Consider the following 13,510-nt stretch of genomic DNA (forward strand, 5'->3'; position numbering starts at 1 on the left):
TCCCAAAAGACACTGGCAAGATAAAAGAGTCACAAGCACAGGAATGTACTCATGTATTGAAGGAGGTACCTGTTTGTTTGTTTTGTTTTTTAATGCAAGCTAGACAATTATATTCTTTTCAAAGAACAATGTGTAGGTTTATTAAGAATACATTTGGAAACTATGGTTAAAAAAGTACAGTACATATATCGATCCAACATGTTATTATCAATATGATGGAGGCACGTACAGCAGTTTAATCTATAATGACATTTACTACAATAATCTTTTCATACATTTGAAACTGTAGCATACTAATTAAAATATAAATAAAGTAATAGAAAATGAATATTATTTTTACGACAGCAGAACTTAATATTTTACTTCATGACATCTAACAGAAGCAGACATAAGTGATTAGTGCAGTGCGTAGACAGGTGTGCAATAAATTCATTAAATAACATGTGCATTTTAATAGTTCGGTGATAATTACACGACACAGGTCCACTAATAGTTTGAACACTTTATCTGTTTGTGACTTCAAAAAATAGCTAAAAACATTTGAAATATATCTTTGCAAAATAGTGTGTGAATGTAGTTGGCATAATTTTTGTTCCAAAGAATTGATAAACATGGTGCTATAAATATACATACAGTAACTCTGCTGTCTGAATGATCATCGTTATGGCCTTGATGCCAGTGTAAGATATTCAGTGTAAAACTTTCTAACTCTCCCATTCTGTCAACAAATATGTATTATTTTAACTCAAGTCAGATTTCTATCTGCATAATTGCAATTGTAATTGCATTTTTCATTATGACTGCTTAAGCATATGATAATCGTATAAAATCATAATTAGGAACTGAAGTGAAATGAGTCATTTTTAAGATATTTTGGCAGACTTATAAGACAAAACTGACAACTAAAAACGATGACTGATGTTTGCTTCATCAAAATCCTATGGTCTTAGTTAGCACTTGATTCACTAAGTTATCCAAAATTGTATCAAACTTGAGTCTACCACTTACTTTATTATTAACCTCTACTATTCATGAAACACTGCACAAATACAAAATGTACTGAGGTCATGACAGATCATGGGACAGCAGAAAAGGTTTAAATTTGCGCCGTGTTTCAACATAGTAAAAAATATCTGCATGTTTCTGTATTTCAGTTGACTCCTCGCACCCCTGCCTGTCACTCCACAGTACTGAAGTGTCCATTAGATAATACTCATGGTCTTTTACTAGTTGTGTTGAAATGTTAGGCTTTAGCTATGGTGAACTCTGTGTCAGTGAGCTTCCTGGAAAGAAACCACACCTTCATCGGCTCCTTCTTTCCTTTCATGGTGACAGGGCCCCGATATTCCAAGTCAAACTGAGGGTCAGCATTCTCAGCAGACTGCAGACACCTAGAGTACAACATCACAAATCAAACTTTGTGTTTTACTGGCACATCAAATAAGGCTGTTTTTCCTTATATAGACATTTTGGTTATAAAAATGGATCTCAACCTGTCTTGCACATTATGAATCCCTCTTAATACTGTTGAAATCGTACTGCTACTCACCTGTAAGTATATTCTGAGACATTTATTTTCCCCTTTTCACCAGTTGTCTCTGTACGACTTGTGAGGTTGACCGTGTTTCCAAATAGACAATATCTGGGCATCCTCTGGCCAATCACCCCGGTCACCACCTCGCCTGTGTGGATCCCTATAGTGATCTAAATGAAACAGAAAATAAATAGGTGAAAAATAAAATTAATACAAAACATTGGCAAATTCAAACGTTTATATTTATTGCTTTATTTACCAGAAGAACCTGTATAAATGTTAAAACTATTTGTGGAAAAATGCAGCTCTCCAGTTTTTCTTCAGAGTGCTTCTCTTTGTCCCAACTCTTAATGCTACTAAATGAAAAGGTGCAACATTTAGTGGGTGGATATAAGGTTAACTTTGCCAAGAATTGCTCCATGCACAAAAATAGATTTTTTTAGCTTTTAGATTTGCAATAAACAGTTCCAAAAGTAGTCATAGGCAATCTAAAGACTAATATTTAAACTTGTAGGCACTTTAGCGCTTGTGCTCAGAGCATGAACATGCCGTGAGTGTCTGGGACAAATGAGGATCTATTTTTAGCCACAGGATCGTGAGATCATTTGAGTCTGTTTCTGTCACTAAGCCGAACTCGTCTTTAGCGAGTGCAATGCCCCAAAATAAACAACCTTTAGTTAACCAGACATGATTTTCCAAAGTTAAGTCTCAGCAGTCATTGATACAATAACAATCTCCAACAGTCAGTCAAACAAACGTTTGCTGTTTTTCATCCAACTCTTTAACAGCTGACTACGTAAATAATGTCCAGTTGCACAGCTAATGTAAGATTATTCTAAAATTAAACAAGAATAAATCTTATACTACTCTATATTAAGCGCAATATACAGAATAATGTTAGGGCACTGTAATTAGATTAATTAAATGATATTAGAAATCCAGCAGCGTTCCAAAACGCTCAAATTTCCTGTGCCAAAATAACAGATGCAATGCTAAAAAAGCTGCAAAATAATTAAATATGTGAAGGAAAACAGTCTGAAAATCATGACTGAATGTGCCAAACACTGACAAATGGCATCACCACTGAGAAACCATCCAACACAGACATAAAGACTGTACAGTATACTCGGAGGTGGCAAAATTACACCAATGTGCAGTATTGTTTAAAGAACTATTACATTCAAAATATCTTAATGCAAAAATAATAATATATATTATTAAAATGCATGCAAGCTTTCTATCACTGCCCTTTCTTCTCTGTCAGATTCCCACCACACAATGTTCTGCACATAGATTGTGCTTCATTCAGTGGTGGTAATCCACAGTGTACATTCACACTGCCAGTTCAGTAAACCGCCTTTATATTTATAGTTGGACACACTTTTTTTAACATACCACATTTTTTCTATGCAGCATTTGCTGAGAGCAGAGATTCATATCACACCTGTACTGGCTCATCGTCCACTTTGACTTGTCCGGCGATCTCCATCATGTCAAGTGCAAGGTGGCAGATAGACTTGGCGTGATGCGTGCATGGTTCAGGCAGGCCGCTGACTGTCATGTACTTATCACCGACTGTTTCCACCTGCATTAGGGAAAACACGCTGTCACTCATCATGCGGGTAATATCATGACCTGTTTTCTGTTTCCTCCATCCCAAAGAGAGGAGTATTTTTTTGATTGCACAGTGCAGCCAGAAATAAACTGAAACACCCTGAGATAAACACTTAAACACTTACATCAGCTTTAAAACATTTGGGGCCTCTCTGAGCCCTGCTAAAGCCCCAGGACCACCATGTCATTCAGCTGGTAGAGTAAATATTACTTCTTTTGGTGACCCAGTGCCTGAAGCTGATCCCCTGGAAGTGCTGAGGTCTGTTTGACTTCTTAAAGTGCATTCTTCTCTGAAAGCCTGAGGTGTAAATCTGCACCAAGCCAATAAAATGTTGCAGTCCCCGCTGTAAAACTACACTGTATTTAGAAGTTAGTCTGGTAAAACCCAAGTCAACTGATAAGAATACTCTCTTACTGAGATGAATTGCATAACATTATTCACCAGGCTTGTGCATTTGATCTGCCGAGCAAGGTTAGAAGTGCTTGAATACTAGAACTGGAGTACAGTAGAAATGCTTCCTTTCTGTTCCCTAACTGAAGGACATGTACACAAATGTGTGATGCACTGTGATGGTAAAGTTCATGCTTCCAACCTTGTATACATAAGGGTTCTTCCGAGAGTCTGTCAAGATGTCAAAACGTGTGTAAACATCGTTGAGCAGGTTGACTATCTTGATAGCTCCCTCGGCTGAGGCGTGCTTGCTGCAGAAAGCATTGAATCCTACAATGCCACTGAAGAGGATGGTCACATTGTCGTAGCGTTTAGCCGGGACTGGCCGTTTGTGTCGCAGCTCGTTGGCAACAGATGGTGGCAGAACGGAATAGAGTAATCTACAAAAGAAGCAGAGAAATGAACATGTTGAATAAGAGTGTGCTCCCGAGAAGCAGAGTTATGGGCTGTGGCTGAAGTCCACCCTTTGGATCAGCAGTTTATTTGTTCACCCACCACCTTTTGGTCATTTCGCTATACAAGCTGCTCTCAGGATGGGAGGTGGTGTTACTATGGTAACTGGTTAGCTCATGGCTGCCTGTTAAAAGCAAAGTACCTTCCATGATGCATCATAATTTCAGGAAACACGATACACAATCATCACTGCACAAAGCTCTGTACATGCAAATCAGTGCACATAAATACTAAATTTAAAATGTCTATCTATTCACATACAGCATGTGCAGTGTTTTTTTTCCCCCCATGCTGAAACAGGAGCAAAAACAGCACTAATATATGTTCTCATTATCAGAACGCATAGTGTGGTAAACATCTGAAAACACAACGATGGAGCAGCAGCAGCAGTTCTCTTAAATATTTAGAGAGGAGCCGTGAATTCTAATCAATGTTTGGAGCCTGAGGCGCTCTGAGACCAGAGAATGGTTAGAATAATAATATAGGGATCCAATGGGAGAGTGAGTGACTTTTCCTATGAGATGACAGGACTGCCACAGCAGTCCTAATAAAAAAACTAGCTCCACCCCCTGTACTTGACTACAGCTGTGAGTTTCTGCTTAAATATAGTAACAGACGAGGACTAGCTTAGGTAAACATCAACCTGTGTTTTAGAGTCTGCTGTCACAATATCATTATGGTACCTGTATCTTGCTGTACTGGCATTGATTTTTATAGAAAGCTCACAAATGTCTCTTTTATCTCAGAAAAAGATGGACTAATGAACAATCTTTGCATCTTAGTTTTCCAGCAGATCCGATCAGTGTTATTTCACATTTATCAAATGAGTCTGAAGTTGAATCGTAATGACAGGGCTGTGGTATATAATTATACATAATTTAATACACCTCTAACTAGAAAATAAAGTTTGCAAACACTGCTAAATTTGGGTGTGAATGGAAAAGCAGATGCCTAAGCAGAAGAGTGAGAAGGGGAGCTCTGAGTGCAGGCGACATGGAGGGAAGATAAAGAGCATGCACCTGCATATGCTGCCCACGCTGTAATCACAGAAAGCTCACCTTAACATAAATGTCTGAGTATAATACCTCTATTGTTTCTAAAGCTTCGTAGATGAGCAAAAAAATATTTAACCATTAACTATCATAAAAATGGTCAAACCTATCTGTCTTCTTCTTTTCATCCTCCAGGGCCCGGAGTGTGTGCTGGAGGCGATCTGTTAAGATTTCCAGCTCTTGGGTCAGCTTGTACTCCTCACGAAACTGTTCACCCAGGAGCACCAGGTCACGTGTGGCATCGTGCAGCGGGATGTCACTCAGGTAGAGCCCCCTCCGTGTTAGATCGTCCAGGTTCATAACGCTAACCATAAAACAGACGGAGAAAAAGAAGTGGAAAACTATTCTGTTTTATTGCAGCCACGGGCATAAATCTGTGTGGAAAATGTCCGATTTGTGTGTTTAGCAGAAAATCTACAGACCTGCTTGTTGTTTTTGTTGTATGAAGAGTGGTTATAGATTAAACCGAACATAAAAGATAAAACATTGGCAGTGAGATCACAATCCTCCCTGATAAATGCTCCTCTTGTAGGATGAGGTCAGACATTGTGCTTTTGGGTTCAGGAGAATGAGCATGATTCTATGCTTCAGATCCTGTCAGCTAGCAGCCTTTTGTGAAAGCACTCATCTTGTCTTTTGCAAAGTATTTTCTATCTTGAAAAACAAGATCTCTTGAACTCTACTCTCCTGCATCTGATAAGACACTGGAAATGGCTGATTGTTTATATAAGGGCCACAGAGGCTAATGGAGGTCACAACAGAAGAACTGATGTGATTGCCACCTCACTGGTGTTGCTGTGTTTCCTGCAATGTACCTGCAGAGTGATACAGATTCTTCTTTGGAAAGAACAAGTGACAGCTGTAAACAGTTTTATGCAGATAAAGAATTATAAATACTAAAAAGATTCTTCAAGGCTGAAAGTTGCATAATGTAGATTTCTTTTACTGTCAGAAGACCAAAAGCAACATGTGTGGCTTTGCTTTGACTGACTGTTGTTCAAGGACTGACAGATTATGTTAGTTCTCAGTTCTCCTAAAACTGGAAATGTATAACTAGATGGTAACAACAGACATTATCTTGCATCATTTTCCCCTTTAGCTGAACCATCTCACCTGGTCTCATGTTAACAGAAAATGCAGAACTAGCAGTGAGTCTTGCAATGGCGGCTGGTGTGTTTACATCAGCTCCTTATTATAGTAAACATACTTCATTCTGAGTTTTCTGATGATAAAAATACTTGCTCACATGTGTCATTGTGTATCTGGAAACTGTCCCCAACAAATGTGTTTACTCCGGTTTGAGAAGCTTTGGGTAATAAGACCTGCAATGTCCAGATGTTTTATGTAATTAATAGGCATCTCTTTTAAAAGGGAAAATAATGTCTGTCACCTGTTGTTATGTCTTTAGTGGGGAAAGATGATACCTGCCTGACCATCACCATTGACGGGAATAAAATGCATTGAGAGAAGGATCAATATATTACTGAACAGTAACACAGAGGCAACAGAGAAAGAACATTTGAGCAAGTGTAGCAACTTAACTTGACCTAAAATGAATGGTATTAATCAATAACAGCAATACCATTCATCACAAAGTAACGCAACTCATTGGGATTATGAAGTGAATGAATTTTTAGCTTTTCCAGAAATTGTTGTTATTCGTTAAGCAAAAGTGTATCAGTGTTTTCTTTTGGAGCACATTTTCAGCAGGTTATTCTGTCAGGACAGACTGCACTGTGTGCTTACCTGGGTGAGCAAAGAAAAAGGATGTTCTCTGCCTCTGGCAAGTAAATCATCTGTCCTTTCAATCTCAGACAGCTGATCTCCACCCCCGTCAGCTCGTCCTCATTCTCTACAGTCTCCACATTCAGCAGGCCCTCCTGTCAGGATTACATCATACTTATGAATATTTCATTATATGTCCTTCTCTAAATCTGCTTCAAAACAGGAAACCAGTTCAGCTCACTTGATTATTTATGAATTTGGTTATGGGTTACTTAAACTGTTAAATTACCAGTAGAGGATTAGCTCGGATTTTACTGTATGCGTGTACAAATGTGATCAGCTCTTTTTTTTCTTGTGACAGAGCTTACACAAAGTCCAAACACAGACAACAACTACAGTCTACCCAATAGAAGATTGAAGGTCCTGCATCTATTGTTTTAACACTGACGAGTTTAGTGTGCCACGACTACACACAGGTACACAAGCTTAACTAATTTCTATTCTTGCTCTACCTTTCCCTTAAGAGCTGCTACTGGAATTTTTTCAGTCTATGCTCATGAAAAATTCACCTTCCTTTACTGCGCTGGCCTTTCTGTGTCTCACAGAAATTCTTTGTCTAATGTGAAAAACTGCACACGTGGCTCTTTTCGTACATTTGATAATTACACTCTTGCTATGTGTATAAACTTCAATATAAAATTCAATTTGTTTGCATGCTCAGTACTCTCAGTGTGTAAACAAATTTTTCCTCAGTAAGAGTCTTGATGGATGAAATTATATGCAGCTTCTAAAAATATCAGTCAACTCATTAATATTCATATATAAGACTATAAACAGATTCATGTTTTGATCACTCTGGGTGTATTCTAGTGCTTTCTGCATCTGGAAATGATGATGATGATGTCATCTACCTTGCTTCGTAGAACGAAGACAGTGTTTATGTGAGAAAGGATGCCATGAAAACTGAAGTCAATGTGAGGACGGACCAAGGAAAAAACCGAGGGCAGGATACAGGTACCAGGCTGGAGCTGGGGTATCAAAAACATGCATACATCAGTTACATGGAAGCTGTTACTGTGATATATTTATAATTAATCACCACAGCAATCATACTGGCAAAGGTCCAGTTGCATAAAATTAATATCTTTGTTGTTTCTTCACAGCACAACATACTGTGACAGAGTTGGGTGTGAGTGCAGACCTGCGGCAGGACTCTGTAAATGGCATTCCCACACTGTGTGAGCATCAGGTCCTTGTCAAACATGAGGTGGAAGGGGAAGGCCTTGCAGAAGGTGTAGGGGCTGATCCGAGTCTCCTGTGTGCCGTTCTCCTCGAAGCCATCCAGGTCTTCGTAGAACGCCTCCTCCTCCGAATCTTTCTCCTCAATAAGAAACTTGATGTGGTCGCACTCCTCACTTTTTGGCTGGATCATCTGCATCAGGTAAAGGTAAACAACTGATGTAATATTGGTGATATTATTAACCACAGTTTTATTACACTGCGGCACGTAATTGCAGCAAAATGGCGGCTTTTAATGAAATATCTTATCATCAATATTATCCCGGTGATAATACTATTAATCTCTGGTCTATTAAATGGAATTAGGAGGGTAATAAATGACATTCTCTGGGTTTATGGGCATAAGGCATGCTGACGTCAAGCTGCTGTCTCTGCACCCTGTTGCCACAGCAACAGTGGCTAATATTTCCAGAAATTGGGTGTCACATTTGGAGCGTCTGCCATTTTCTGTTCTTTCATTACACACACAATTGCTGAAAAATATTATCCCGTCTGTACAATATGATTAGGTCGGGGAGAAAATGTCACTGATGAAATGAAGAGAAAACCCCTATCCAAACAGCAGATGTCTGAGGAGAATAACAAGCTGCACTTATTGCTATATATTGCAGGCTGTGAATTGTGGCCTCGACATTATCATACAAACAAAAACACCAATAACAAACATTCCAATTTAGTCAAACTGACTACTGTCTTCGCTGAGTTAAATTTTGAAAAAAAATATGTATTCCTCATTAATACAGCCATTTGACATTCAGGCACAGTTAGAAGTTAAAATGAATGCAGTGCAAAAATAAAACTCCCTGATACACTTACAACATCTTCAAGCCAGAGAGTCTATAACTTAGATCTAAAAATATCCTGTGACTCACAGACATTAGCCAAAAACTCACTGCTGAACTGCAGTTGTCACAGCGTTCCCATTTGGGTATTTGGGATCGTTGTGTTGTTTAATCTTCAACTTATAACCTCTTCAATTATATTCTGAGACACAAGCTTACTCATTCTGATAAATGGCATTATGACTGAAAGCCTTCGCTGAATGTTGTACCACAAATTGGAGAGGACCTATAAAAATAGAATAATCTTGATGTATCTCCAGCAGCAGACTGAACCATTAAAGCTGTGTGTTCCTCTGTGAACAAAAAGAGAACAAAAGCAGCTGAGCAGACCTTCATCTCTATCTCTGTTCCGTGGATTTGTTGAGCGACGGTTTTAATGATGCCAATCACAATGTCTTGCAGGCCTTCTCTCTCTGAGTAATAGTGAAGGATCAGATTGTTTCCTTTCTCTGCATCGGTGCAGCGAAAGGAGGGAGCCCTCATCCCAGGATAAATGGTACCCAGGTGGTCATGTAGAGCATCCAGATTCTGCAGATGTAGATGAAATTACACAACGCAGCAACACACTTAATTAAAACATGGCTGGGGTATCACAGGTTACATGATCTATCTTTACATTGTACATGAAAGGCAGATCACTAAGAAAATAGATTCAGATTTCTACACTGGAAGGTGTTCACTATGAAGCCTGTAACATGTAAAATTCTCTTTGAACTCAATCAATCAAAAGAAAACTCTACTAATACAGACCCACCACTCCCACCAACAATTATAGTAGTAGTATAATAGTATTTCTGTCTTCTGAAAAGCATCTTCATGTAAGACCCAGCTGCATAAATACAGTTTGTTCATTTAAGTGTGTTCAGTATGGTCAGTTGTAATTGTCGCAGTTGGTCCAGACCTGTTCTATACGTTCTTTCAATTATGTTTTCCTCTACATACTGTCCATTACATTACATTGTATTGAAAATGCTTCTATTGCCATTGGCGAGTACACCAGTCTACCCAATGAAACCACATTTTCCAGGGTAAATAGAACAGATACGAGCTTTGTGAAAAAAAGAATTTAGACCTGGTTGTATAATTTTAGCCCTGACTAGCCACATGCCCATAATTTGGCTATATTACTATACACTTGAAGTATGGAATGGGCGGTTGTTTGTACGAACTTCTGATTACTTCCTATATTGCCACATTGATTTGTCATGTGACCCTTTCTGTCCAGCAAATTCCCAACCTGCACACCCTATATTATGTGACCTAGTTTTTTTTTTTGCTTTAGAGCTTGAAATCTCCAAGATAAAATAACACAGACCAAAACATCTTTGTGATGAGTAACCTGACCTTTATTACAGTTGTCCAATCAACTCTAATTAGCTTTGCCTTCTAAACGGAAAGAAGAAAGAGCCTACCTGCAAGAATTCACGAACATTTGAGCCCAACACGCGTAAGATGGTGTCATATCCTGACTCCTGGCAAAATTCAAAGAACATCTTCCCAAACATCTGTAAAATGTCACCTGCATTGATCTCTGAAACAGAGAGGGAAAAAGGCTTATTAATATTAGGTCTTATAAACACATATAGTGGATGTTTTTATTTCCCTTGATTCAAGAACGCTGTCACTTACTGAGAACTTTGCTTGCAGCTGCAACAAGATCGTATGTTTTGCCATCTTCATATATGATTCTAACAAGGAACTGACCCTCAATGTCAAGCTGAGCCTCCCTCCTGAAAACAAAGGGAAGCTGTTAGTCATGAGCTGCAGCAAATGTCTCAGCAGAAGTAAACAGTCATTGCAGGCAACCAATAGCTGTGCCTTTTTGGAAATTGCTTTTCTGTTGTTGTGAGCTTCTGTTTACATGAAAAAAAGCAACATTTGGGTCTTCTACAGTCTGAAGCAAGGCAGGGGGCACTGATTTATATCACAGAAATTCCCTTGAAGTGGTTGTGTGGTTTCAAAATTACTCTGCTGAGATAATCAGGTTTGGATCTACTGCATGTTGTTTGATAAGCACACCAGGCTCAGTGTGCACTTTGCTAATTATACATTTGACAATCCAGTAGTTTATCCAAATAAATGAAGTTCTGATTACTAATGTCTGGGGAAAAAAGGGAAATGATTTACAGGCCTGACCAGCAATTTACAATTTCATCAGAATGTGTTACAGCTGGAAAAACATACCAAGCCATGCAATGTTTTACAAAGAAAACAAGAATTCAGTTTTAAATAACTCAGCTGATGAAAACCTCAAAAGAACTAAAAGACCAAATGTGATAAATTAAGCATTAAATAACAATGAGTTACAATTAGAAACATAACATATAAACCAGCAGTGCGCTGATTTATTTATTTTTGAAGAAGCTGGAAAAATGACCACTTAGCAAACATTTACACAGGGCAGCTGCTGCTATGTTTTCCCTTTCTGTCTTTTTTTTTCCTAAAAAAAAAAGGTCAAGTCAAGGGCACTTAAGACTAGAGATGAAAAAAAACATGGTTTTAGCTAAATATTTTAACAAGCTAAAAACAAGATGCATTTTTCCTGAAGTGCAGTGTGTATTTCTAAAGAAGAACACTGAAGAAAAGCATTTTTCCCATGTAAAAGGAGGCTAAAAAGTTGTTTTTATGATATAAGATACATATTTGAGTTATTTTAAGGTCCACTCAAATCCACTATACTTAGGCTATATTTTGAGGAAGGGACTTGGCTAACATTAAGGAGTCTGAGGTCCAATAAGCTTCAGTAACCAGAATGCACTTACATTATTGTGTAAGCATTGGTCTGTTAAATGCTAAATAAATACTTGTTCCACTTGTCTTCATTGAGTTTTTAAGTATTTTTATACCAGCCAATAAAGTATGTAAATCAATACTTAAAGTTTAAGCAGCTTCAACAATACAATGTTAGTTTCCTATGTATGCATAAGTAATTGTCACTAGTCTAAACTAAGCCTCACACGGTCCATGCTCTGCATTATTATCTCATTGGTACATTCTGCTGATCATACTTTTAGAAACTATAGAGAGTACTTGATCATGGTTTCTGGCTTGTATTACAGCCTACAGGTGGATTCTTGTGTTTCCATCAGCAGCGTGAGCCTGCAGAGGGTGAGGGTTAATCATTACAGTGCTCCTGCTGGCTGTACAGTAGGCCTGTCCTGTATCCTTGTTGTGTAACCTATGATACCAGCAGGGCTGAACAGCAAACACATTCACAGACTCACTTGATGTCTTCCCACACTTCCGGGCCATAATTCCTCAGAATGAGGAGCTCCAGGGCGTGATTCACAAACCCATACTGTAAATTTATGAAGAAGGGAAAAAAACACAAGCACCGTGAGCAGTATTCAAGAGAACCAGGCAGTTTACTTAAACATGTATGCATGTTTTTAACACCATTACGTATGCATTAAACGTTTTATTAGCGTTAACTACACACATGCACATTCTGTCCACCTGTTAATTTAACATGTAACATTAGATATAACCATCGTATAACCGCTGCTGTGGTGTACCAACAGGAAATGTCACACCGAGGTGCGCTACAGAAACCGCTTCTTTCCCCAGCATGCGAAGATAACACAGAAACATTCACTGCTAGATACGTACCATGATGACCACTGCGTTTATTTTATTCTTTATTTACAGGCGAAAGTCTTTTAATCCAAGAAATTCTTCATCGTTTGATACAGATGCTGCTAAAAGGGTCTCTGCGTTCATCCCACTTTTTTCCCCGTAGCATGTAACAGGCAGCCAGTCTAACCAATAGCAGAGCAGACAGGGTCTTACGTAAGACATCTCTGACCAATGAGAGCGAAGCAACATTTATCCAACAGATGCTGGTCAACCTGGAGGCACTGCACAGATGACAGTCTGTTTTTCTTTTTTAACATGATGAGTTTAAAATCTCACAAGAGTGGAAATACATTCACTCATATTTTACCCAGAACAGTAAAATGTCCACACAGGAAGCTGTACTTCCAGATGCCTAAGCCTCACAAAATGTCCAAACATGTAGTCTAGCTAGTAATTGTAGCAGAATGTACTTGCATCTTTATGCATCACTATATCATCTTGAGGGTGTTTCCAAATTCATCCTGCAGCACTAAATGACCCGAACACACTAGAAATGCTGATTTATCACAACATCCTCACTTTCCTTTCGCGCAGTGCAAATGATTCAGTACAGGATTATTGTTAGGCTGTAATACTGTTGTAAAGGTTAAGCTTAAAGAGTTAAAGGGATTGCCCATCCATAGAAAAGCATTATATTTTATAAACTGATTATATGTGTGCTTAAACTGACTCAAAATTACCCAGTATGATGATTGCAGTGCAGTATGAATGTGAACAATTTATCTCCTAAATGTTGTGCCATGTAGTTAATGCTCGATCAGCACACATGTAGAACACTAACACACATGTACAGTACTACAGAGTCAGTAAGTCTGGTAATGTCACTTTATTTATTGTACATAGATTACATTACAATAATAATTAAAGCACATCATTATAATCATTAATAGTGAGAGTAACACAT

General features: G+C 38.4%; 1 protein-coding gene across 1 annotated transcript; it reads right to left on the reverse strand.

Moving 5' to 3' along the window:
• Nucleotides 1–172: 172 nt before the first annotated feature.
• On the reverse strand, nucleotides 173–12,717 carry gucy1b1 (guanylate cyclase 1 soluble subunit beta 1). Its single transcript, XM_028414056.1, has 13 exons — nucleotides 12,580–12,717; nucleotides 12,195–12,268; nucleotides 10,600–10,700; nucleotides 10,383–10,501; nucleotides 9,301–9,498; nucleotides 8,031–8,261; nucleotides 7,741–7,857; nucleotides 6,851–6,984; nucleotides 5,211–5,408; nucleotides 3,742–3,979; nucleotides 2,979–3,119; nucleotides 1,550–1,704; nucleotides 173–1,391 (listed from the first exon to the last, which is right to left on the reverse strand). The coding sequence occupies exons 1-13, from the start codon at nucleotides 12,580–12,582 to the stop codon at nucleotides 1,244–1,246; spliced, it is 1,857 nt and encodes a 618-aa protein (XP_028269857.1). The 5' UTR covers nucleotides 12,583–12,717; the 3' UTR covers nucleotides 173–1,243.
• Between the last annotated feature and the right edge of the window lie 793 nt (nucleotides 12,718–13,510).

This window comes from Parambassis ranga, chromosome 1 (genome assembly GCF_900634625.1).
Source record: "Parambassis ranga chromosome 1, fParRan2.1, whole genome shotgun sequence".
Lineage (NCBI taxonomy): Eukaryota > Metazoa > Chordata > Actinopteri > Ambassidae > Parambassis > Parambassis ranga.

Excerpts from the sequence above, each read along its gene's own strand:
- gucy1b1 (XM_028414056.1), bottom strand. Across the intron at positions 10,502-10,599 it reads AGCTGCAAGCAAAGTTCTCA|AGATCAATGCAGGTGACATT; the intron begins GTAAGTGACAGC and ends TCTCTGTTTCAG. Across the intron at positions 8,262-9,300 it reads GAACAGAGATAGAGATGAAG|ATGATCCAGCCAAAAAGTGA; the intron begins GTCTGCTCAGCT and ends TACCTGATGCAG.